Source organism: Mastacembelus armatus, chromosome 9 (assembly GCF_900324485.2).
Source record: "Mastacembelus armatus chromosome 9, fMasArm1.2, whole genome shotgun sequence".
NCBI lineage: Eukaryota > Metazoa > Chordata > Actinopteri > Synbranchiformes > Mastacembelidae > Mastacembelus > Mastacembelus armatus.
The window spans coordinates 8,244,673-8,271,858 of NC_046641.1; the positions used below are offsets into that span (position 1 = coordinate 8,244,673).

The 27,186-nt window shown below is 42.4% G+C and overlaps 1 protein-coding gene across 3 annotated transcripts; it reads right to left on the minus strand.

The window, feature by feature from the left end:
- On the minus strand, positions 1-26,079 carry igsf9b (immunoglobulin superfamily, member 9b). Of its 3 annotated transcripts, XM_026322480.1 has the most exons (22): positions 25,514-26,079; positions 20,008-20,103; positions 18,070-18,276; positions 11,325-11,471; positions 10,418-10,569; positions 10,102-10,219; positions 9,601-9,742; positions 9,067-9,212; positions 8,469-8,611; positions 8,221-8,361; positions 7,996-8,112; positions 7,758-7,908; positions 7,340-7,451; positions 7,057-7,232; positions 6,725-6,963; positions 6,335-6,419; positions 6,010-6,180; positions 5,830-5,866; positions 2,334-5,678; positions 2,005-2,174; positions 1,613-1,821; positions 1-1,423 (listed from the first exon to the last, which is right to left on the minus strand). In XM_026322480.1, the coding sequence occupies exons 2-21, from the start codon at positions 20,066-20,068 to the stop codon at positions 1,625-1,627; spliced, it is 6,057 nt and encodes a 2,018-aa protein (XP_026178265.1). In that variant the 5' UTR covers positions 20,069-20,103; positions 25,514-26,079; the 3' UTR covers positions 1-1,423; positions 1,613-1,624. The 3 variants fall into 3 exon arrangements, with proteins under 3 accessions (XP_026178265.1, XP_026178266.1, XP_026178267.1); XM_026322481.1 differs by lacking the exon at positions 1,613-1,821; XM_026322482.1 differs by lacking the exons at positions 11,325-11,471; positions 18,070-18,276; positions 20,008-20,103; positions 25,514-26,079 and having other exon boundaries at positions 10,398-10,453.
- Between the last annotated feature and the right edge of the window lie 1,107 nt (positions 26,080-27,186).

Below are 27,186 nucleotides of genomic sequence, written 5' to 3' on the forward strand. Positions count from 1 at the left end.
TGTACAAAATTTCCAAAACCATCATCAGAAATGCATACTCCATATGAAGAATTTCATCTGGGTTAAACTGAATCTAAAGACAAAGACATTCTTTAAATGTCTGTCAGGTGATTTAAAAAAAAAAAACAGCTTTTGTCATTTTTCAGTAAAACATTAAAACAAAACGGTGGGCTAATGGGCATCCATTTCAAAACGAGACCTTTAATTCAAATACAGAATCACAGTGCTACCTTCACATCAGTGATGTGAATTGTAAACGTTGCATATCATAACTTGCCTCAATAAATATACAGGAATACTCAAAATGTGAGTAAAACTTGAAGTAAGAAAGGTACAAAAGTTCAGCATTGTGTAACACTGATGAGTTTGATGTCCTGTCTTGTGAGCACAACCCTTCCATGGTCAATCAACTAGTGTGTGACAAAAATAAGGCAAAATGATTTTCCCTGTGTTTATCCAGCTTTACAGTATCTCTTATTTAACTACAGAGGTGACGTTCGACTGATTCAGGTGGAGTAAAGTAGCATTTTGCCATCCAATGAAATGATGAAGAGGACTATACAACAGCAGGGCTCATTCACATTAAGGTACATATAACCATTTGTACATTTTGAACAAATACTATTTTAGATGATCTGATTAATAAAGATTCATGAAACAAGATATTATTTTCAGGGATCCAGCAGGTAAATCACAATGACAAATCAAATAAATGACTGGAGTTATGAACGTTAGATTACAGGAATGGGTAAGAGCTTTTTTTTCTTTTTTTTTTTTAATCATGGCACAATTAGCTTAATGTTTAATCATGTAATGTTAGTGTACTATCATTTAAGTACTTTGTGTCATATTCAGAGGGAACACTTTGACTGGGAACACAGGCAACATTACCACAAACACATCTTGAACACAGACCTACATAACAAGTGTTATTAGCATCCCTTTATTATTAAAGGGAATTCTTTGCTGCATTAGATGTACACCTGAAACACAACTTCTCTAATGTAGCATGCTGCTGTTTCTATAAGGCAGGTCTTTCTCAAAGGGGCCCTGTGTGCCTGATTGTCATGGTTAAAAAACTAAAACTAAAACAAAAAAAACAAAAAACAAAATACAGGTTCATGACCTTTGTAGAAAAATAAATAATCCCTTCTCGGTGTAATTATGCAAAGCACACAGGACCAAGTACAAGAAAAAGGTACTATAGAAAATGTCATCTGATAAGAGCTGACATCAGTCACATTTGATGGCGTACAGCATATAGTCTCTTTAAATAGGTTCATTTCACTCTGCTGTAATAGAGGGTAACATTTTAAAACACTGAGCTCTTTTACATGACAAAGCTCCAGCGCTGTGGGACAATGTCGAGGACACTGGGACACAGTGCTGTTCGTCTGTTATTTGGTATCTGTCATAGATATACCTGTGAAAGACACAGAGGGGGAGCGTTAGAGAACAGTCCTTAAACAGACAGGTAAAACACTTTGACTTTAAATAGAACAGTTAAGTTTTTTTGGCATGCACATGGATGATACAGCAGCAGGCAGGCGAACAATGAAAGGAGGAAAACAGAAAAGAAAGAAGCGTCAAGCGGGCAGGCAAGATAACAGACCGAGTTAGGCTGCTAGAGCAGAGCTGAGTTGGAGTCAGAGTCTGAGTCGTGGCCTGTGGTGAGGCAGGGCTCACGGGAACCAGATTCCAGAGCCCTCCTGTACTCTTGGTACTCCTGACGGAGAGCGTTGAAACGCGCCTCGCTTAGCGAGCGGCTGTACTGGCAGCGGAGTGGGTTGGAAACTGGCGGGCAGACTGAGGGAGACGGGCCTGGGGAGGGCATCATGGAGAGGAAATGCATGGATGGGCACTTTAAGGGACATGCTTACAATAATCACAGCACAAGGGCACACAATGAACACATGCAGCACCATTACATCAAGCCTTACACTCACAACATCAAACATCAAGCGACATCAAAAACACAAAGAACCCTAAAAAGAAAAGGATCACCTTTCTGTTGCTGGTCCTGGAGGCCTCCAGCTTGATCATATCTGAGCTCCCCTGCACCTCTTCGAAAGCCCATTTGTGACTGATCAAACCTCATGGCCTCCAGGACCTCCGAGTCCACACAGATATCAGCAGAGTCCCACTCATAACTCTCATCTACCGATGTGTTCCTTCTAATGAGATACACAGAACCAGAGGTCAGATAATGGTGATCACAAACAAGAAACAAAAACCCAAAAATGGATGTTATTTTGGCAACATGAACAAATGCCTCTGCCAAGAAGACACTCCAGTGTGTTTGCTGTTATTGTCCAGGTGTGGTGGTGTTTCACCTTTTCGCTCGCCTCTCGGACAGCTCCATCTCAGCTCTGTGCCGCTCGCTCTCCTCTGTGGTTTCTGGGGAGCTGAGCAGTGTGGGGGTGATGGACAGGGACTGTCGGAAAAGACCAGCACTACCTCTCCCACTGCTCTGACTGGCATAACTGGCCCTCCCTCCCTCCCTGATCTCTCTGACCTCTCGCATCTCAGTCTCCCCTCCCCTCCCCATCATCCTGTCTGGCTGAATGCAACTCTCTCGCTCCCTGGGTGGGAAGGGGTGGTAGTAAGGTGAGGGCCAGCTGATGCCCCTGGGCAGGTAGGACCTTGGAGGGCCCCTCCTGGGATCCATGGGTCTCATGCTTTCCCCTCTGGAGCCTGGCCAGTGTTGATACTGTGGGACAGGGATGGAAGTTGGCATGGGAACGTATTTATGCTGGGCAGACCTCAGAGTTTCTTGGTAAGAGGGAGACCACCTGGCAGACTCAGGGAAAACAGTGGCTTGCCGTCGTGGATCAGAGGGTTCCAGCACTGGGGAGACTGAGCTTTGTCTGGGTGGGTACATAGAAGGAGTGAGGTAGGAAGGGCTAGCTAAAGGTCTTTGTGCGTGCGGAGGCCTCTCTAAGCTGCCCATGCTGGGGCGTCTGAATGGGATATACTCCCTCCAGGAGGGGCCTGGCCTGGGGAGAGAAGATGGCACACGGCCCAAACTGTAGGACTTCACCCTGACATCTGGGTTTGGGAACTCATCCCAGTAACATTTCTCTGAAATATATGTCCTTGGGCTCTCAAAGTGCTCCCACCTTTGTGAGCCTAAACTGATGGACTTCTTGAGAAACGGACGAGGATGTCCCATGCCTGAGAGCGTCCTACAGGGGCCTATGCTTAAGGATTTCTTTAGAAATGGCACAGGGGCCTGACATATCCGTGATGCAATGTTATTAACCCTGCTGCCCTGAGAAGCCTGTCTTTGGGATTGCTCTGATAAAGATTCACTACTGTCTACAAAACTCTGAGAGTGTTTTGACACAATATCTGCCATGTCTTTTGCTGTAGTGAACAAGGTCTGAGCAGACCTGGATCCAAGTCTGGATCCAGGTCTGTCTGTACTTTTATTAGCAGTTCTAATTTGTGTTTTCTCATCATATAGCTGCTTGCAAGTTTTTTCCAGACAAGGTGATGATGGTCTTGTCTCATCTGGAAATCTTACTCTGTGAGAAGAACCACGAGCTTCCACATGGTGGGAACGTTTATAGGCTTGTTTTCTACTAACATCATCAGCATGTGTAGCACCTGCAGAACGAGCTTTTTCAAAGCCAACCGCCTTTTGGTTTGAATCCGTTTCCTGAACATGAATCTCCCAGTTTTTAGGAACTACATCAGGTTTAGCTACAAGAGATTTTTCCGGACTTAGTTCTGAACTTTTTTCAGCAGCGTCTTCAGCTTCTTCCACAGGTTCATCCACGCTCATTTCAATGAAACCTGGAAGGCTCAGGTATTCAAGAATTGCGCTTGTCTGCAGTGGGGACATTTTGGGAGATGGGTCGGCTTTCTTGGCTTTAAAGGACTCTGACATCCTAGGGACAGAAAACTGGGATTGGTCACTCTCAACCTCTTCTACCAGAGTCAATGTTGTAATTGGGCTAGGACTTTCAGAAAAAAGACATCTGTCACTCCTCCTGGAACGTGTTCGAACACCTTCTCTTTCTAACTCAGAGTAAAACCCTGAACTTCGTCGCTCATCCTGGCCCTGAGACTCTCTGTCCTTGGTCTTTTCCCCTGCTTTAAGATTTTCATAGGGTAAGGTAGAATAACTTGAGGGACTGGGGTCCCTTCTGGCTATGTAGCTTACATCTGCAGTTCTCTCAGGATGATTATGTTGTGCAGAAGCTGAACATTCAGGCCTCTCACTGTTGACTGAAGAACTTCCAGCAGCTGAATCCCAGGGCTGAGTGCCTGCATAAGCATATGAATGTCTGGACCTTGAAGCAGCACCTCCTTCCTGTATCTTTTCCCCTAGGCCCTGCTCAGTCATGGACTTCCTGTATGGATCTGGCTGTCTCTGGGGGCTTTCTGAGGTCACATCAGGGGAGAGCATGGGAAGGGAAGTGTTCTGGGTGACAGGGGAATATGTTGAATCAACAACAAGAGAGCCATCAGATGTATCCCTACATGTTTGAGGATGCTGTGACCTGGGCGATGTGGTCTCCTGGGGGCTCTGTACAGGAATGAGGCTGGTGATAGATGCAACAGGACTAATGTCCCACTGTATGCGAGAGGTAGTGAGCCGGTCCATGGGGCTGCTGGTGTTCCCAAAGTAGCATGCCCTCCGATAGTCAGATACCCGATTTGTCTGACCTGGGTGTCTGTGCTTCTGTCTGATAGTAACTTCTTGTGGCTTCCATACAGCCTCCTCCCTGGACTTGGGCGCATCCCTTTGAGGGCTTTCTGTTTTGTTGGACTGCTTCACGTCTCCTCCACGACCACAACTTCTTTTATCAGCTGTGTAGCTCTCCAGCTCCCTCTCCATTTCTTCCCTCTCCTTTGCCAGTTGGACACACTTGTTGATGCTATACCTCTCCAGCTCACTGTCAAGTTGTGTGACCAGGGTGCTGTTATTAGTCAGCTGACTCTCCATAGGCTGGTAGTGAGGTCTGTCTCTGTCTCTGTCTCTGTCAAGAAGCCTTGTATTCCTTCCCAAGCTGGGGAACAGATCTTCAGTGTGGCGATGTCTCCTTAGAGAATCATTGGGTTTTTTCTCACTGTTGTCTGAATAGAAGCTGGCTCTTTCCAGCAAGGCCTCTGAGCTTTGTTCGTCATCAGAGTAAAAGCAGCCATGACGGGAGAAGTTTCGGGCCATGGCTCGTACTCTACCAGGGGAGGAAGGAGGCCTGCTCAGCTCTGGGACATCCACAGTGAGAGGAGAATCTTTTCTCTCGTCCTTCTCTGAACTCAAGATACTTGACTTTGGAGAGTCCCTAAAAGACGAACGATTACTCCCTGAGCCACCTGCCCCACCATTACTTTGTAGAACATCCTTCTTGAAGCTTTTCTTACTGGAGGGACTGGAACCTTCTGGCAGGGGTTGGACAATGAAGCGTCCATCTGGTCCTCTGGAAATGGACTCCAGGGCAGTTGGTGAGGGGTCCTGAGACCCCAGGTGACTTTCAAAAAGTGTGTAATGAGGTGGTGGAGACGAGTTGGACAAGAGCTGCTTTCGCTGGTCGTGATATTCCCCACGACTGCCTTTATCAAAGGACGAGCGATCAGACTGTGAGGAGGAAGAGTTGGGGAGGAAGGAAAGTGGTGGACACAGCTTCAGCTTTAGGACACTGTCTGGGCTGCGAGGGGGCGAACGAGCTCTGGAAACAACATGGAAAAGACAACTTTACAGTGCTGCAGATTGGTACAAAATAAACAATACAAACTGTACACACGCTGTTACAAACATAATATCAGTGATGGAATAAAACCTCAATGAAAACATACAAGTATAGAGGCATGGACACTTACTCTGGACATGAGTTTTTCTGCAAGGCAAATGGGAGATCTAAGAAAAGAATGTAAATGTAAAAATGTAAATGTCAAACAGTTGACAGTTGAAATTTTGTAAAAGTGTATTAAACATAGACTCAGAAATCAACAAGTGCACATTTTTCAGTTTTTGCACAGTATTCACATCTGATGTTTCACCTTGTCTTCTCTTTCTGCGTCGATGTTGCCTCCTATGACTCATATAGCATGCTGTCACCAATGAGAGGATGATGGCCACAAACAGGAAGCACACTCCTCCCAACACACCAGCCAGCAGCGGCTCAGGGATGACCTCTAAGAAACTTGGCCGCAGGGGGTAAATCTCCATCCCTGTAATCAGAGCAGAGTAAATAATGGTGTGCTAGAAAACCATGCAAATTCTGTAAATTTCCAGCATCCAGCATTGAAAAAAAAAAAACATACATTAACCAGATCCTTAAATCAATAGTTATGTAATGCTCATTATTAATACGACACTCCTTACCTATGGTGGATACATTGACAGACTCACTGGGTTCACTGAGCACTTTGTTACTGCAAGACATCAGTCTCAGATCATAACTGGAGTCCTGAGAGAAATGAAGATCAGGCATTTGACCAATATAACATCAGCTTGATATCACACAATTTTTTGGTACAAAATCTACAGGATTTAATCAACATGAAGCCATGTAGTTAAAGCAAGAAACACACTACATGATCTTTGAAAGCTATAGATGCCACATAAAAAAAAACTCATCACTGGGAGTCCAGTGGGCTGGTTCTGTCCAGCACTGCAGTTAAGGTGCATGCCGAATAAATCTGTGGTTCAAAAGTTGTTGTTTGCCTATAAACTATTAAAAATTGACTCTAAAAAAAGAAATAAAATCAATACCCTAAGTAGTCCTTGTACAAGTACTTCACTCTGATTGGCACTAATGGTTCTGCTGAGGATGACCCACTGGCCCTGATCCCTGCGGGCCTGCAACACATAGCCCGTCAGAGGAGAGGATGAAGCCTCGGGAGGCAGCCACTGGAGAAGGACACCTTGTCCAGTCCGGTTGGCTGACAGGAGTATTGGAGGATCTAGGACTGGGACAGTGGCCACCACTGTAGGTGCTTCTGTTGGCACAGCTGTTGAGAAGACCCAATAAAAGCCGTGTTGATATTATTAGAGAACTATAATAAAATTAATAGGATTTGACGCTGTATGTTCACTGTCCAGACCTTGGGTTTGCACAGAAACAATTTCACTGAAAGGTCCAGAGCCAAGTTGATTCTGAGGCAGGACACTGAACTGATAGGCGGTGCCAGCAAGAAGCCCTGTCACCAGCAGGTAGTTTTTGGATGTGGGAACAGGCAAAGATGCCCATTCATGTTTACCCCTGGAAGCCTGCTTGACCCTGAAAAAATATCAAAACAGCCAAAGTAAAGACAGAACATAAAACAGCTTGGATTGTTGTTGATAACTGCCAACTGGGTCAGACTGTGTGTATTATGTGGTACTAACCACACAGTGAACTTCTGGGTGTATCCACCATCAAAGCCAGGCACCCAGGACACATTAGCCTGGTTCATCTCCGTAGTGACAGATACAGAGGACACAACGTGCGGACTGGTGCCTAAGTAACAGTACAACACTTATGTAATGTGAATCATTTGACAGTGCATGTGAATAGATTCAGGTGTCATATGTCACAAAGTTAAGATATTGGACTTTTTTCAAATAAAGTGGGCACTGGGCTGCATATAACCACAGGCAAAGACAGAATTAATAAGCACAAAAAGAATTTTTGCACAACCACATCAGTGATTTCAGTTGTACCCTGATGTGTTTGGACTAAATAAATGATTTGGGAGTGGAAACTCTGTTTTGAGGTGTCATCTATTAACATCTTAGTTTGGAGAAATAAGGCTGGTCCACTCACCCAGCACCATGACCACTGTGCCAGCGCTGACAGTTGCTACACGATTAGAGGCAAGGCACTCCCAGCCCCCATGGTGATCTTTACTGAGTGGCTGCAGCAGGAGGGAACCATTAGCCAAAACAGTGTATGGAGAACGAGGAGTTGAACCAATCTATAAAGGAAGACAGCCACAACAAGTTACATTGGGGATAATTTTTCTGCAGCTCACTGATCTAGAGGTAAAAATCTTCTCCTGTACCTTGCTCCATGTTATGTTAGGACTTGGGTCTCCAGTGGCTTCACAGGGGATGATCAATTCTCTACCCACCTCCTGGAGATACTCAGATCGAGGAAGCACATGGAATGATGGTGGATCCTGAAGTAGGGAAAGAGCCTTGTTACATCTATCCATGTCTAACCGTGCACTCAAGGTAAAAGGTTATTTTTCTGCAGTCGAAGAGAGTGACAAGAAGCTCAGGCTTACCTTCAGAATCACTTGTGTGGGTTCAGACTGGCCCATGGTGCCATAGCTGTTATAGGCAGTACAGGTATACATGCCCACAGCATTGTCATTGGCTGTTGCTATAAACACTGAACCCTCTGAGTTCACCATCCAACCAGGAAACTGGACAGGTCAGAGGAGAAAAAATAAAAAACAATAAGTACATATAATGATTAAGAGGGTATCTAATTTGAAAGCCATTTCTTTGAATGAGATGGTGCAGAACTTACATTGTCAAGATTCAAATCATTCCCGTCTTTGGTCCAGTTCACATATAGCACAGGTGGATCAGCTTGCACAGGGCAGACAATGACTCCCTCCATGCCTGCAGGTAAATATGTCTCCCGGGGCATGCGGCCTACTCGTGCAGGATCTGAGATAAAGGAAGAACTATTTTTTAAAAAAACTAAAAAACATTCTAGCCCAATGGCAGCACAGTGATGCAGTGGTAAGGACTGTCGCTTCACAGCAGGACGGTTCTGGGTTTGAACTCTGGTCGTCCCTGGAGCCTCTCTGCTTCCAAACAGTCCAAACACATGCAGGTTAACTGTTGACTTCGAAATTGCCCCAAGGTGTCAATGTGTTTGTCTGCCTCTGTGTGTCAGCCCTCTGAAAAAGTGGTAATGTATCCAGGGTGCACCCCACCTCTCATCCAATGTCAGTTGGGATTGGCTCCAGACCCCCTCATGACCCTCAATGCAAATAAGCATTATAATCGATGGATTGATGGATGGGTTCTTTCCCAGGAAAATGCTCCCAACCTCGGAAACTCTTAAACCCTTGCAATAATCGTTACCAAATTGAATGGATAATTTACTAAACCCTTACGTTTCACTTTCAGGTGGGCAGAGGCTGAGGGCGGGGTCAATATCCCATTAGTTGGGATACAGGTGTAGTTCCCAGCATCTTCTGGGATGAGATTAGGGATAAGAAGTGTTCCATCCACCAAAATCTTCACACGGGACTTTAGGGACCTAAAACCAGATACAAAACATGGTGCAGTTCAAGATATGACCAAATTAACAATGACATAAAAACTCTGTAGTGAGAAAAAGGTTTTTTGTTTTTAATGGTTATTTATCACAACATAGTCCTGGGATTTGCCACCTTTATGTAAACAGCAAGGTCCTTTGTCTCAGGTTTATGGCATGTATGACATAAAAATACAATTGTCTTTTAAATAATCTAATTAGAAATGATTGCATTAGCACCATGCTTTGGAAAAGCAATTGATTAATCCGTTGTGTTTGGCACAAGAATACCCATGTAAGTCACAAGATTCCTTTAAACAGTGTTAAAGTAAATGAGCTTGTTGTGATTGTTATACATTAAACCAAAATAATAAGTCTGATAAATACTCACTCAATATGGTAAACATTCTGTCCTTGTTTCAACCACTCATAGGTGAGATTTGAAGGGTATGCATCAGCCTGGCACTGCAGAACTGCATCCTGGGACATGTTGAGAGTGGTGTCCTCTGGGGAAATGATGATGATTGGAGGACCTTTGGGACAAAGTTGAAGAAAACATACTTCTACCCTGGTTTTTGATGATACAGTCAGTCATGATAAGGATTGGTGTACAGATCAGTGTCTTGTAGTGGCAGGTCTTAAGTCTTAAATCATTGCAAGAGAATAGACTATAGGTGGCAGTATAGATTATGTAACTACACGTACTGTTAAGAAGAGCTCACTTGTTTTTCAGTAGCACACCAATAACATAAAGCCCTCACATATGACAGGACTCATAACTGGAATACGTGTTTGGTTGATTTAAAGCTGAGTCCTGTGCTGCATGTCACATCACATGGTTAAACATCAGAGAAAGAGAGATTTCTCTGATGACTAACAGTTCAACACTGACCTTTGACCTGCAGCTGGGTAGAGTGGGTCAGGTTTCCCTCTGAGTTAGACACATGACACTTGTACACTCCTGAAATATTTCTTGTGACAGAGGCCAAAGACAAGGTACCATTGAGCACCTTAAAAAGGGGAAAGGTAAAGAGCAAAGAGGATCAAAGAAAAAGAGAAAAGTTGGAGAGAGATCGTGAGATGGTCACAGAGAGGACAACAAAGCAGGTCTCTTCAAAGGAACATCAAAGCTACTACTCCGACAGAAAATGCTAATTGTAAGGTATTTAATTAAAATACTGCAAATACCATCTGTTAATCCTTCTCACTTTTATTTTTTCATGCTTTTCAATTGGGCTCTCATCTTTATGCCAGACAACAGTTGGTCGAGGGTTGCCATGGGCTCCACAGCTGAGAGTCAATGAGTCCCCAAGCAGAACCTCCACAAAAGTAGGTGGTTTCTTGATAAACACAGGTGGAGCTACAACAAAGACAAGACAGATGGAATTGTTATTTTTATTTACATATTCCAACCGGACGCATAATAGAATCCCTTTGCTAACTTGATTGTGAGCTTAAAGTTAATTAGCATTACCCTTAGCATTTTCAAGGTAGACAATTTTTTAAGTTATGATAATGATATGGCAATCCAAAACAACAAAAGTTAAAGGTTGAGTATGATGAGGTAAAACCTGTAGCCCATCCAGTATGTACATGTAATACATGTAGCAACATAATACTCCTACTTATAAGAAAGGTGTCCATTGTTGATCTGCAACCTGATGCAGCACTGTATGCCTTTTATTCACTGCAGTACAATCATACATAATGCATGTGCTACAATGTCAGTAGAACTTCTAACTCTACTGGTGTGTGTGTGTGTGTGAGTGTGTGTGTAAGACAGGTTGGTTTGAAAGAGTCAGATATAAGCATTTAACCCTAATCTTTAGCCCGCACAAACCACACAGACATTGTCCAGTTCCTGTTATTTTTTGCTATACACCCACACTGACATCAGCTCACAGCAGGCTAGACACAAAGACAAGATGTGATTGTGCACTGTACGTCACACAGAAGCTCCTTATAAACTGCAATAACACTGTGGAAATTCAGCTTGCCAGGGCCTTCAGAGTCCCAACCAGGCCTCATGCTGTGGATGTTCTAAACAAGGATCGTGCCAATGATAAGCAACGATAGGATCAGCTCATGAATGCTCAAAACCCTGCAGTGCTGCACCTGTGATGGAGAGGAAGGTCCATGTGCCATTACGAAAGTCATCTGTTTTGCTGTCCAGGAGCAGGATGCGACATTCGAACCAGCCCTCGTCCTCCAGGGTCAACCGCTCCAGCAGCAGGGAGGCACCCCGGGTCAGAGACACACGACCTGTAGGGGGAGGGGTGAGGGTGGGAAGGCAAAAAGAAAGGGGTGAGAGACAGAGAGAGAAAGAGGGTCAGCACACACAGCCAGACAGGCAGTCAGCACATGCAGGAAGAGGAGTTATGATGCAGAGGACATACTGTGTCATAAAGGCCACAGTCAATGTCACAGACTTTATGCAAACAAGCAAATCCACAGACAGTAGGAACATCAGCTGGAGCTTCTTTGTAGCAAATAACCCATCAGTTAACTAGAATTTATGAAAATAAGGGAGATGGCAGATAAAATATGCAGAGGATAAGAATTCAGTGGCTCATAAATAGAGTGTAAAAATATGAATCACTCAATTCTTGACTGTAAGGATATGCAAGATTACAAATTATGATGATACCCTGTCATTTAGGGTTTCTGTAGCAGTGGAGTAAAGACCTATGATGATTCATGCCAGGAATACTTGAATGGAGCTTCATGAAGGGAAAGAGTATTTGAGAGAGAAAGAGTATTTGAGTATGTTTTCTTAATTTTGTAGTTGTCACTTTAAAAGGGATTTCTAAAACAGATATGCAATGAAATGAGTCACCCGTTTCTGTTTATCAATGAGGCACTGGGCAGAGATAAATGTGAGGCACAGCAGATGCACAGTGTGAACTTGTGTGTAGACACCCTTAGACACACAGATGGACTCCTGCAGGAGCACGCGCGCACACACACTCCACTCCCTCTCTTCCTCCCTGTACTTCTTACAACTCCTTGTCAGGCTTTGAAACTTGATCTGTTGGTTGCCTGGTGACTGCAGCCTGGTTTTCAGGGTACTGAAGTTACCCTTTCCCACACACCCCCCATCCCTTTATTCTGCCTCTCAATGAACTCTTTTTTTTCCTCCTTCAATCTCAGGCCTTTAAACAACAGGAGGATGCGTGCAGGGGGGAAACACACACGTTGCTCATACCAGGCTCTGGCAAGACCAGTTTGAAAGTAAACAGGGAAATGTGAAGAAGTTTCCGGCATGCCATAGTTTCTTGTCAGCTCTTAACTAGTTGCTTAGACAATACAGGTAATGGCAATCACTCGTCAACCCTCTAGGCCCTGCAAAAAGAAATGCATTGTTGATAATGTATATAATACCAGAGAACCTTGAAAGCCCTAAAATAATATCACAAGAAATACAATACCCTCACTATTCACACTGGTTTTCCGTCAGACAGCAGTGTCTCGAGAACAGAAATTCGTTTAAGCCTACACATAGCCTTAAGACAGGGTGAAACACTGAGTGTAAAGAGAGACAACAATGGCTAACAATCAACCCTGCATTCCTTACCGGGGCTGTTGCTGTGCTTAATAGTTAGGTTTAATGATTGACTGACCTCCTAAACGACAGACTAGCATTTGATGGGCGGTGCACGCTTAAAGGCTCCATAAAATGAATACCTCTGATTTCTGGCCAGCGTCTTTTTAATGACTGGGCAGGGTTCACAGAGAGAGGAAATGTGCAGGCAGACGATAACAGGTATGGATGATAACTTTAGGCATTTTCCTCCTATCTCTCTGTGAGGGGATCCTCCTGAGCCGCTTCTTTTTTTGTATGCAACCTTTTCCAATCAGTGATGGAATTAGCTCCCCATTGCAAGGTAAGAGGAAAAACACTGTCACAACACTGTCAAAATCACAACGACCTTATTGTGAAAAAGGCATACCCCTAATGGCTAAATATCTTGGTAAACTTAAAGATCACTGTGGCCAAAAGTGCCTCTTGTCATTTTTTGTAACATGATGTAAATGCAGCCTATAAAAATCCTACTGACTTAAGCACATGGGTGTGTACACACGTTGATTTTCAAAATTTGGTGAGTGCCCTGCCCCCTGGGTCTCAGTGGGGGAATTCTGGTTTCGACGTCAATCCTCTCTCATAGCCTCCCTCCTGCCTGTCACCACAAAGAGGGAAACACCCCTCCACTCCTCATTCTCCCAGGTTGCCATAGTGATGAGACCAAAAGCCCGGGTTGTAGGTTTAAATTTGAATTCAGTTGCTGTAGAAACACGGGACGGCTAAACATGGTTAGAGGCAGGTCGATCATGCAGGGGGGATGGGTTTCGACTGTCAAATATTTGAAAAATTACAAGCGGGGGAAAACATATTTAGATATAAAAAAACAATCCTGAGTCCCCTCCAGCAACACACGAGGCAGAGAAAGGATAGAGAGAGAAATGAATGAGAGGCAGAAAAAGAGTGGACTGCTCTCAGCCTGTAGACAGACAAAAGGGTGACAGTATGTGACAAATGCTGCTTTATTTGTAGGCATGATGTTGGATCTTTGCACTTAAACCAGAATCTCAAACGGTACTTGACAGGTGCTCTGGCCTGAGTGCATTAACAAAACAGGTTTTCTCTAAGATGAAGTGATGCACAGAAACAATCCAAATTTCATGCAATAACTGAACACCCTGTTTCTAGATCCAAGAGAAATTGAATGAGAGGTTGCAGAGAGGTTATTTGAAATGTGTGCAGCAATAATCCAGACAACCAATGAGAGGTTGACCCTTTTTAACCTCTGTGCTCCGTAACTCCCCAGCAGACACATTTATCACTCCCCCTGGTACTACATTAGCACAATGTCCAGGAGTCCTCCTCAAGAGACAAGCATCATTAGACTCTGTATTGGACACAGAAAAAGGCTGAAACAATAGATGCTGCTCCTTTCTTGTGTCCATCCATCTCCTCCTCACTGTTTCTCCTCAGGCAGCTATCACATGACAGCTCCAGCCTACCTTAAAATGAACACCCTTGTTTCCAACAGATCAAGCTGCAGTGCAGCCAAGGGTAAAAAATGGAAACACTAATCCGCTAGTGCTGTGTGAACCTCGAAGACACACACTGTCTTCATATTAGCAAGAGTCAGGTTCTCGCCCAGTGGGTGGCAGGTTAGGCATAACTCAGCTCTCTGTGCTGTGCTGCTGGATAAAACTGGCATTTCTCACAGTTTCTAATCTCCTTTTATTTTTTTAGATACTTTTTCAATGTAGCTTTCCTGCAAGTGAAACCACTGCAATGCAACCAAACAGTTTATGTCACATACTTTTTACCCACATCTTGTTCAGTTTAGGTTACATTCAAGATTTAAACCACTTTATTTCATTGTATTTTTACTTTGTTTTGTGGTAATTAAAGCTCCAGGACAAGATTTTTCTTCTTCCAGTGCAATGGGATCAATATGTAATTTTTGCAATGAGGGTAAAGTGAATTACACGTAATACAATAGTAGTGGAAACTATGGAGGAAGACAGATTATTCTGTTTGGAGAAGCTCTAGCACTGCTTTTCTTTGCAAATGCATATGTGCATAAGAGAGTTGGGCAGAGGTGCATTGTGGGATGTGTTTTGATTTGAATACAATCATAAGTCTGGGGCTGGCCCCATGCCTCTGTCAGATCCCCCCTCCCACTCCCCCAAATTTCTCTTTTCAATCCTCCTGTCTCCCTAATCACTTTAACCCTCTTGTGAATAGACCTTTGTCATGAGATAGATTACAGTTAACTCTATCTCTCGCTCTCTGTGTTGAGCTCTGTTAACCCCTGCACCAGCAAACACTCACAGTTCATGTGCCAAATTTCACCATTGCAGCCTCTCAACCACAGGCACAGAGCAAAGTATTAATTTTCGTATTCATAGAGTCTGAGGTTTGGGGGCACCTTGGTAGCTGAACGGTTGCAACACATGTCATGCCCTCTCTCCCTTTCCACCTGTTTCCTGTCTGCATCTCTCCACAATTACTTTCAATAAAGTAAAGGAAAAGAAAAGGTTGGTGCAGCGAGATTACAAGAGGTGCTTTCCAGTGTAGAACTCTAGAAAATGCCTCAAAAAATAATCCTCATCATTAGTAAACATCAAACCTGTTAAAATATTGTGGGTGATGTTGCTAAAAATAAAGCCCACACATTAAGTAATCTTACAGTAGCAGATTACTCAGGCTATTGTCCTCCTACTGTTCACACTGGATATACAGAGACTACTGGACTACATCTCCAGAGCATTTATTTTCAATGCCTTTACATAGAGCAGCACTGACTCTGATCTCATGCACCTGGCCAGCAACACACCCACAACATGAATTAACAGGGTCTTTGTAAAAACAAAACATGAGATTCCCCATTTGCAGCCATCTATTCTTCTTTCATTTAGTCATTGTTTGCAGCATATCATCCTGTTCTAGTTATAGCGGAAAAACAGGTTGTTGGTGGATAACTTTCAAATGACTAAGCTATTTTCTGCTTTCTCTGCACAAATAGTCTCATGTTTCCAAAAGCATAGTTGTTCAATAGTAAATTCCAAGTAGGTTTACAAAGGGAAAGGCTATTGAGTTCAGGGTTGTGTGTGCATTTGTAGATTTAATTGTGTGTGTGTGACTTGTGCAAGTGTGTGACAAATGCAGACCTTAACTTCTGCAGTGTTCAGAGGTCACACTGAGAGTGTGATGGAGGCCCGCTGAGATCTGGGGCTTTGCCCATTGTCACTCTAACCTCAGGTCGGCGTCCTCTGCTCAAAGTCTCCACTGATTTACTTCGGCACACAGGAGACATTTGATCTAGCCCCACCACAGTAAACCATCCTGACACTGCAAGGCTTGAGCATACTGTCTCGACAAATACAACTCAGATAGATTGTAATCGGTGTGCCAGTCAAAGTTTTGTCTTTGTTGTTGTGAGTTTACTAATGTTCAGCCCTGCAGGACATGCTGGGTGTAAAACAGACAGGAAAAGGTATGCGGCTTACTAATAACATCCTGATTCACTTTGAGTAGACAAGAGCAGTTCTCTGAGACCCAGACAAGCGGGTGTCTAATGGGGTTAACGGAAGGACACTGTTCTCTAGTCATGACACACCTCAAAAACAGACTGCAATCTCAAATACACCTGATATCATATCAAAAATTGTTGGTTTAATGGACTAAAATAGTCTTCCAAGATATCACTTGCTCTGATTCTTTCATCTTAGTTTCTAAAAATGGCCAATAGCATCAGTGAGCCTGAGACAAAGCAGCAGACCAAGGACACACAGCATTTATGAATGCTTTTTATGATTTATCTTAACCTACTTAGATGTGCTGCACTTGCAATGCAATGTGTCTACCAAAAGAAGCACAGACATAATATTACACCTGACAATTCTGACATCCACCACCACTCTGAACAAAGGTACACACCTCTGCAATGTCCCTAATTCATTTTCTTGATCTTTTAACTGTTTCTTAGTCTTAAACCTTGAAATGTAAACCATCCATGCTCTCTTGTTCTTGTTCTGAGACAAGTCAGGACAAGGATCAGGAAATGGTGGCCTACTTGACTGCATTGTGGTTAAATCTGAAATCCCCCAACATTTTAATTTGAGGGTAGAATACATTAGACCAAAAGAGCTGACATGCTTCACATGCTGCCATCTGCCTCCAGTAGGAGGGGAAATATAGGGAGCTGAGGCAGACAGGGGTAATGCCCACACCAATCAAATATACACACTGGATTGATATGGTAACATATTGGGACATCCCAAACAATCTGCTACATCTCTGCAATGTTGTTTACTTTATTTTGGCTGCTTGTGCATCAGATGACTGCCCCTAAACAATGACATGGTTAACAGCCTACAAGAGGGTTAACATGCCAAATGTAGCCCAGTTGTCTAGCAAATGCGGCCTGTTTAATGTTCAGCCTATATAGACTTCAAACGTGGTTCCTCAGTGGTCAAGAGGCTGAAGCAAACCTTTCATCCTGTGCGGGATATGTTAAATTAATATCTAATACAAAATATGCAGGAGGCTCTAAAAGGTTCAATGTACATTCCAGTGACCCAGTTGACACTGTGGGATTTTTGCTGTCCTAGTAGTCCGGTTAGCTTTGGCAAAGCAAGAGGAGGTTGTGATACCCCTCTTTGTCTTTTGTCCCCCAGAGAGACAATGCCAGGATTATAGGGCTCCAGCAAGAAAACTCCCATTATTCCCAGTGCTTCATACATCCTCCTTCCAGCACAACAATCTCCCCTTACTGGGTCACTCCTCAGCATACTAATAAAACACTGTCACCAGACCACCAAGCCCCCACCTACACTCCTAATCCCCTCATGCACAGTGTTACTGGTACCCCCCCTTCTTCTTGCGCTGCTACCCCACCCCCCCTTTAACTGCCTCCATTAATGCATTCTCGCCCTTCCCCTTCTCTCCTGCACTGCCTCTGCAGTCTGGAAACACAGACTGAACACCAGCAGTAATTACAGGTATTGTGCTTTGGATGGATTACCTATTTGGGATATTGTTTTATCCAAACTTCCCTTCCCCAAGTCCTCATAAATACCAGTGTAACCTCCTTATGTCTATCTTTGCCCACGCAGGACAGATGCATGTAATTCAAGGTGAAAGAGCAAACATGGCTGCCTCCTCTCCCCTGCACTGAACCATAATTAGAGAAATCTGTCAATTGGTGGTCAGCCTCCTGAATTCTTTCAGTGACAAACTGCCATAATTGTAGCTCCATTTCAGCTCTTCTTTGTCCTACTGAGAAATCAAGCATTTATGTGCAGTCCAACCACTAAAGCAATAGAAAAAAAAAAGACTCATTACCCTTGTATTTTGGATGAACACGAGGAGCATAGACTCCAAATTTGATGAGAATAGGAACGTTGTAACCGAGGCGCACCCACTCCACCACATGTAGAGGAAAGAGGTTTGGGGTGGTGGCTTCCCTGGATGTAGGGGTGAGACTACAACCCAGCTCTGCAGAGTCCCCCTCTCTGGCACGAACCAGTGATGCCACGCCTTGAGACACACCTGTAAAGATAGCAGCACAGCACTGGAATAAAGCATTGGAGTTGCAGGTAGCACAGAAAGCACTACACACTAGAAATGTGAATGAACTCATGAAGCATACTCAGTAAAGGCCTGCAAATGGCAGCCTTTTAAAGAGAGTTATGGCTGCCTCCGTGGGACTTTTTGGTCATTCATTCCTGTGAAAATTGTTTGCTATGTGTAGAGCAGTTAACACTAACAAAGAGGAGGGTGATTAACCATACATGCAGAGGTCAAGAAACAGAAATGCTTGTGGGAAACAGACTGAGAAAGACATAACAACTGATCCATAAATGCCCTGTTGAACTGGACCGTGAATCTGCAACTGACTATGTTCCCTGTTAAACGCTGGGCCATCAGAGGGCATGTAAAACAATCATGTGCCATTTGGTGACAAGATCATATAACTGCAAAGCCTGCAAACACACAGCAATCCCATTAGTGACACCTGGAGCAGGCTCTTCTCACTCCATTTCCTCTCTCTCCCTCTCTGCCATGTGCTCACGTGGGTGTGTGTGCAACTGAGTGCCAGTGTTTGCTATGCTACTCATCTGGCCTGGTGATTACATTAATCCTGGGCGGGAGGGGGGTGTGGATACTCTGATGCAGGGCAGCAGGACTCTGCGCTCTCTCCAGGCAACCTCCCGCCACCCCCTGGGGTACACACACATGGTCTGTAGACCAGCACAATCAATCTTGCCACCCCACCCACCCCTTCACAAATGCAAGCACGCACACATAGCGTAGTAGCGTGCCTAGGGTTGGGGGGTGGGGGTAGCATAAATCCAGGATTGATCTAAATCCACACCCAGAGATATTATTTAAGTTGGATTTTGGCCCCATTCCCTCTCGTCATGTCTGTTCCGTAACCCCTCCTTCTCACTTTCTCCAATGTGAGGCAAATGGAGCTGTGCCAGATTCATCCTGATGTCATCCTGTATGTAGGCAGCTAAATAGCAACATATGCCAAATGCTTTACCATAACATGGGACACTGGTCGCACTGATGTGGGTAAACAAACTTTTGGCGAAGTTCTGTAAACACATGGCAAACACACAAATGGAGGAAAACAACTGCCTGTCTTAATCAAAATGGGAAACATTATGAAAAATCTACTACTTCGAATACTTTGACTATATAACGTAATACCACAACATCCTAACACATTTTTTGTGTCACCTTTCAATATTGGTTAACACAATTAGTATGATACAAATACTACTGTTTTTAATTGACTTTAACAACTTAAGTGTGCACAAATTCAATAAATTTGACTTAATTTAGACTAAAGCGAATTTTCACTCAGCATCACTCAAGGTTAAAGCAGTCTATATTACAATTTGCAGATTCTACAAAATCTGCCAGAACTAATGATCAAAACCTTGGTTAAAGTAAAATTAAGACCACCAAAGTTAAAGGTGACAAAGACGCTGTAATAATGCTATGTAATGTGGTGAACATATGTTAAAATACATCTTCAAATACTACAGACAAAAACGATAAAGCAATATCATCACCATGACTGTGATCATGATAGTTAATCTGTATTTTTAAAACTCTCAAATGTTTTGATAACATGTATGCATTTTGTGAATTAACACTGAGAATTGCCAGTCACCATCTGTGAAAAAATCAAAAAGCTCATAATGAGAAATGACTTATGGAGATGTATCGCAAATATATGTGATTTGCCCCATATTTGCATCAGCATACTTAGCAGACAGATGGTTACAGCAGTGGTGACAGCCTGAAGCCACCGTCTCTCCAGTCCCATGGCCGTACGTCACACTCCTTCACACATCTCCCAACCTGAAAGAGAAGACCGCACATCCTGTTTACTCTTCAGCAGAACACAACGGTACCATTCACAGATCAATCCTCGCATCCGCCCTCACATACATGTAATCCCCCTTGAGTCAACATAAATTTATAATCCAACATCTACACTATATTCCAGCTGTTTCTTGGTCAATAAATAAATGTATTCTTTGAAAATACTTAATCCTAGAGAAAATCGCATGTCTGGGCTGTGGTTGGATTAAGGCAAATAAGCAATTCCAACAAGTGTAGCATTAGATTGCTGAGTGTATGCATGCTGTGGAAGTCTTGCTGCATGGGCCAAAGTGTGTGTGTCTACAAAGAAGATCTAAACAAGGTTCCAAGTATTTACAAATTAACCTGGTGCTGGTGATTGGTCCAGCCCATCTACAAGGTCTTGCCTCACACTAAATGGGCTAACAGCAATTGACAGGTGACAGAAGCAACATCGAAGGGTGCATCTACTGACCCCAGATGTTATTTTGGTGCCATTCCTTAAGTGAGAAAAATAGATTGCACTATTTAAACCCAGTCAGAATTTAACTTAAAATAAGACTCCACCGACTAGAGCACATCAAGCAGAAAGTGCCATCCACCTGACTATTAAATGCACAAACACCTTATTACAAGTGCACCAGTATAATCCACTGATTTTCATTTCCTAATGAGCTCCACATAGAAGACTCCACTTACACAAATTGTGGCCCTACTTCACAGTCAGAGATAAGAACAGCTGCAGCAACTTGTTAGGCACTACCATCTCAAATTGGCTTGGAGGCTTCAAAGGCTTCACCCCCTCCAATTAAGTCACTTGATTTAGTACCCATAATGCCAGCTTATTAGTTTAAGTTCATTTGATTAATATAAGTAAGTAATATAAGGAGGCTATACTTAGAAAGCAGGTAGGCTTTGGAAATTATCTGGTGATATAACCAGAGATGCAGTGCAAAAACACTGGGCATTAGTCTCTTAGCAGTAATGTTTTCTTCAAGTAAACAAACAGCTCAAAATAGAACAGCCAAAAGATGCACTTAACTCCTTGAACTTGACCAAACCAAGGTTGAGACTGTTGCTACAGGGGTTGGCTGTGAAACATTGCAATAACTTATGTTTAGCACCTTTCCAAAACAAGCAGAAAGACAATGCCAAGATTACAAAACCACAGAACCAGAGTGGTACAAAAACACATTAGTGTGGGGTTGGAGTTACAGTAAAAGCCAATAAAGAGGACAGGGCAGTAGGACATAAATAATAGATGATGCTGGTAGTTTTTGCATGACAGAGTCATTTCAGTGCAATGTTCATAATGAGGAAAGGATTACTGCTACTGAGCAGAAATTATTCGCTCAGGAGAGCTGTTGGAATAAAGGAAATTCTTATAATGAATTCAGGAAATAAAGAAATAAATCTTTTCAGTCCCATCGTGTGTGTGTCACCTCCAGCAGTCAGAAAATGATGGAAGTGATTGCATATCACTGCATCATTTTGGCTGCCATCTTCACAGTCATTTTAACAAAATGACAGCAAAAGTAATGAGCAAATCCTATATCTAAAATAAAATTCTAGCTTCTTGTCTTTGCTTTACTGTGCTGCTACACCAGAATAGAAAACTGGTTTATGGAGACAGACAGGGCTGCACCCACACTGGGCTGAGATTACAGAGGAAGCCTAGGGGCTTTGCTTGCAGGTGCAGCAGTTGACAGAAGACAACCAGGTTATTTCCTCAGGCAACAGAGCAGCAAGGGGCCACTTAATTGACACAGTTTGGACCTCAAAAGGAGCCCAGATGTTTAAGTCACAACATGAACCCAACCCAAGCAGTACTTTTGCTATTTATGTGACTAAAGTCCAACAAAATTACTTGAAGACCTGTGAGCAATTTACATCTCATTATTAACTAAATAGTAAATAACTGTGCTCCTATTGAACGGTGAGGAGTTTACAGTGAACAAAACATAATTATGGGTGTAGGTAAGTGTGAAAAACAGATACAAGGCATTTAGCTCTGTAACATGTGCAGACGTTGCCAACTGGTCCAGTGTTTCACTGGATTTCACTGACACAAATTGCTTTGGATCTAGTCATGACTTAGCCTCCTGGATAGTACATTTGTAACACCCAGATTATTCATGCCCTGCTGCTCCACGTGTTAATAATCTAATTGAATTAGAGATCAAATGGACGAGACAAATCAAGGGCACTCTGTCATCAGGCACAGCAGTGATCAATCACTGGTAATTCAAGTCACTGATCACTTCAGACAGTGATGCCTACTGGGACTCCACAATCTCTGCTGGCAGAGATAACAGGGCCACTTAACTTCCTAGAAAGTTAGCAGGTTGTGTTGTTCACATTTTATGGAGGACACATGCCACAACTGACTAAAAGCAACTTGGGTCTTGACACAGCAAGAGGAAAATGGTACATCATGAACTGATCCCTTATTAAACACATATAGACCTACCTCTGTTGTAAAGGTCTCCACTGCCAAGAAATAAGTATATATAACTTAACAACTTTGGTAACAATAATCTGACTTTAATGTTCTCCGAATTTCAAATGTCAGAAAATAATTTGCAGGAAAAGGGTTTCCAGATACAGTGTCCAAAAGAGCAGGTGGATAAATAGATGGATGTTTTTGCATTAAATGCAAGTAAGAAACTGATTCGAAGATGTCAGCTGCACCAACTGCTAAGCCTGACCTGTCAGTGCACTTCATGTGAAACACACTATGATAAACTGATCAGGAGGCATAAACTGAAAATACAAAAGTTATGATGCACTTTGTTATAAGTTACACTATACACAAGATTAGTGTAGTAGCCCTTTCAGCTCTCTTATAAATGGGCTAAGTTACAATTATAAGTTTTTCTTTTCAGCCTATTCCTATCCCTGAAACTTACCACAAACAGTGAACCTGTGATCTAAAGCATGTGTGTTTTATCCCTCAGAACCTAAGCAGGCTGATGACCAGTAGCATTACTCGCTTAGTAATCACTGTTAATCCTGACTAAGGCCATAGCTTCAGTGTAAAACAAACTGTAGCAGGAACTACAAGTGTTACTCGAGCAGAAACTTTCACACGTGCACAGAAGAATCTCATATAGAGGAAGAAATGTTATTCAACCAACAAATATGCAGCATATGTACACATGAACCACAGCCATTAAGAGGCATGGCTTGTAAATCATCAATCCAACCCTGACTGGTTAGACCAGTCTGCATAACTCAGTAATCAATTCATGGATTTTGTTCCAGGCACTGCAACCTAATTTTAGAAACTGTATTGAAATTTACTGAAGGAAATGAGTTGGACCCACACTGGGAGCGGGAGTGGAGTCCCAGTCTCGTGAGGGGGAAAGCCTACTGTGTATGGATTAACACAGTAATCGTTGGTAACCTAACACTGAACTGCAGGGTATAACAATATTGGCTAATGAACAATGGCTGTTTTTAGTTTACTCTCACAGAGAAACCTACATTTACTGTGCAATTCAGTTTTTCAGCAACTGAACACTGCTGCAAATTTCACATATAAATCACCTATATGCTTCAAGCATGAGTGGAATGAGTTCATGTGTGTTTTTTCCCCAGGATGACTTCATATAGCTCAGAGGTCTTTGTCTTCCCCTGCCCCCAATTCTCAGGCACAGGTCAGTACCATAAAGCTACTTTCAAGACACGACAGTGAAACAAACCTGGGGTCAAATGCCAAAGGTAATGAACTCAAGAGCTGAAGTCCAGTGAATAAGTATGGCACTGGATTTATTTTAAAACCTGGAGATCAATGAGACACATTATCAAAGGACCTCATGCATTTAAGCTGAAAATCTTCACTGATACGGTTCTCATTTCTTCATTTGGGACAGCTGTAAAGAGCTCTTTCAGACAGGTCAATGAGTCGTGAAACACAAAGTACAATAGTGTTCATTTATGGCACACCACATGGCCCTAAAATTTTAGGGGCTTTCTGGGATCACCCTTAGCTTTGGTTTGCTGCATTTCTTCATTTCAATGTTCAGTATATTCTTTGATGCCCCATTAGCTCCAGTATCGTGTAACTGTCAGTGTGAAGGAATCCAGATTCTATCGTAACCACTAATAACACACCAATTTGGAGTAACCACTTTTAATTCTTGGATGATTTGTTTCTCAGTATAATCATTTTCCTCCAGTATGACAATCTACCTCCAGGTCAACATAGGCTATGTAATGTTTTGCAACATGTAACGTAAAGTGTCTGATAAAAGTCGAAATATGTGGAATTTTTTTGTGTAGAAATTACATCTTGAGCTGCTCTCTGACAGACATTGTTAAACTGGAAGGCCTGGATGACATGCTCAACACTGACTTCAAGGATTCTGAAAGAAAACTGCAAAACGGCTGCTAGAAAATGCAGAAGCAATCACCAAAACTGCCAAACTGGCTGTTTTTTTTATTTATTTATTATTTTTTAGACAAATGTCACAGGCGAATAAAACAACAGACAAGATGACTAAAAATACGCTCAGATTTATGAAACAAAACAGTTTCCTATACTGTCTTACGGCCTAACACACACCCAGAGAGACGTCTGCCTCTCTGCGCTTCATTTCTCTCCAGTATCAACTACCACAACAAAAACAATGGAAGGGAAAACACTAGAGCAGGGAGAATATGTTATGTAAAAAGCTGCAAAAGGCAGCTGCACAAAAGACATCTAAAATTAGGTGCTGTCCAGCACAAAACACCATGTGGAGCAGCAGGCAAATAAACTGCCTGGTCCAACAAACACCAAGCTCTTTATTTCAGCACCCCTACGGTGAATTGTGATGCTCAGCCCTCCATGTCACCATACAGACCTCCTGTAAGACAAAACAGGTGCATCTTTTGTCTGATTGAGTGAGTCTGACACCAGCTAAGACAAGGCAGCCCTGAACAAAAAATGAAACACTATTTATTTAAACTGTTCTCACTATTTGATTCAGTGAACAGAGTTCACTTTTGGGTCACTGCAGCCTGTTAAACCTATTCACTATGGATTTTGCATGTAAAAAAACATCCATTTAGACATTAAAAGTGGCGCATGTGATGTACAAAACACAAAGGCGCCATAACAGTGCATCATCATAGCATTGCAGTATGTTTTACAATGAAATTAATGTCAAAGCAAAACTATAACTGATATTGATAATATATTACTGTAAGTATAAGACAATAAAGGGAATAAAGGAAAAAAGTGAGGCTGCCTTGGAATCAAAGAGACTCTCTAAAAGTGTTTTAAAATGCACAAATTAAATGCAAACCGGAGGGTGCAGTGTTTTACACACTAGATTCAAACTACTACAGTACAGTATTTTTTTCTGTGTCGAGCTGGCGGGCCTGTAGATGATGCTTTAGCTCTGCCTACACAGATCCTTACCTTGCTTGAGGCACTTCTCACTTGAAGCTCAAAGTGCAGTCTTTCAATCCATTGATGCTCTTATTTTATACTTGTGTCTGAGCCCAAATTCAATCGTTCCTTCCTTTCTCTTCAGGGAAAAGTCAGATTAGAAAATATGACATTTAAAATAAAAAAAAAAAACAAGGAAATGTTCAATAAAACGCAAGTGGTCACATTTTTGTTCCCAGCAGGTGCGTGGATCAAAAGAAAATCTAATTAATTCTCGATATCCATGATGATAAGACGTCCTAAAAAATACTTTGATGTTTCATGAAAATCCATTAACGCAGGGCAGCTTCTTAAGTCTGAAAACAGCCCATTTAAAGTCCATTTAAACTTTGCACGCCTTGGCTTTTTATGTCCGCAGTCTTCTCGGTCCAAACTTGCTAAAAGTATCTTCACTCAGGAGTCCGTGTTTATTATAAACTACATAAATGTGCAAAAATGACTCTTAGTCGACGCAGTGCACATTTCTCACCAAACAGAAGCAAGTTTGACCAGAAAATGATCATACTGCACGTTTAGTTAGAGCCGTGCTGTTGACACTGTACATGTCTCTCCTCCCACTATTATGGTTCCTCCTCCTCTACTACAGGCGCGGTCTCACCCACTATCAAAACACTCAGGACACAACCGCAACACTTCCTGTACCGCCTTTCAAAGTAAAAAAAAAAAACGGGTGCATGAAGATGCCGTTTTAATAACTCGTAGTTTCAAAAGTTCACTCCTTTAAGAAACACAATTGCCATTTTCTTATACTTAAGGTATATCTGTTCACTAACACTATATTGAAACTTTAACTTGGTTAGAAAAAAAGTAATTTAAAGATATCACACATTAATCAATTGCAGAAATATAAAACAATCAACAAGATATTTATACCTTTCCACAGACAGCATTTCAAAACATCACGGCAGGAATAGTGTGTAAAAACTAAAATTAATTTGCTTCGGGGTCCTGTTCATTTAGGTTTGATGTCATGTCTTAAAAGGACACTGGAATATTACAGGGTCGACATTAAAGTTTAGTAAGAGTTGTGCTTTAATTGCAATGGTGAAACAGGTGTCTGGTGTGAAAAGGGCCCATTGAAAACAATTGCTAGTACCAGCCCTTGTCTCAAATGAATTAAATTATTTGTATGCCTCCAATGTATACTTTTCCCATTTCATACTAGAGCAGTGTTTGTCAGACTGAGAAGTGGTAAGGTCTTTTATGTTGAAAGAAAACGTACCCACTTCCGTTTGTAAGCCAGCTGTCTGAGTGTGACTTGATGCTGCTGATATTTTAGCGCCTCAAACAAAAGCACCTTTTTATGAGAAAGACTGGTCGCAACAAAAGGCAGCGCACATTGATACGACACCTTTGATTCAGAGGCGTTTGGTACAGCATCCAGAAAACATCCAACAAATATGTCTGCTAACATCCAGTGAAAACAGAAATGCAACAGTATGGAAAATGGGAGTGATAATTTATTGTTTTGGCTATACATCAAGCCTTTCCTAGAAGTATTCACAATGTTCATATAAAACTAGTGTAGGTGATCAGTACACATAACGTTATAGTTATATAAGAGCGTATATCCAGTAAACCTTATGTTAGGAAAATGGTCATATTAGTGACATAATTTTAATCTTCATAAATATTTAATAGGG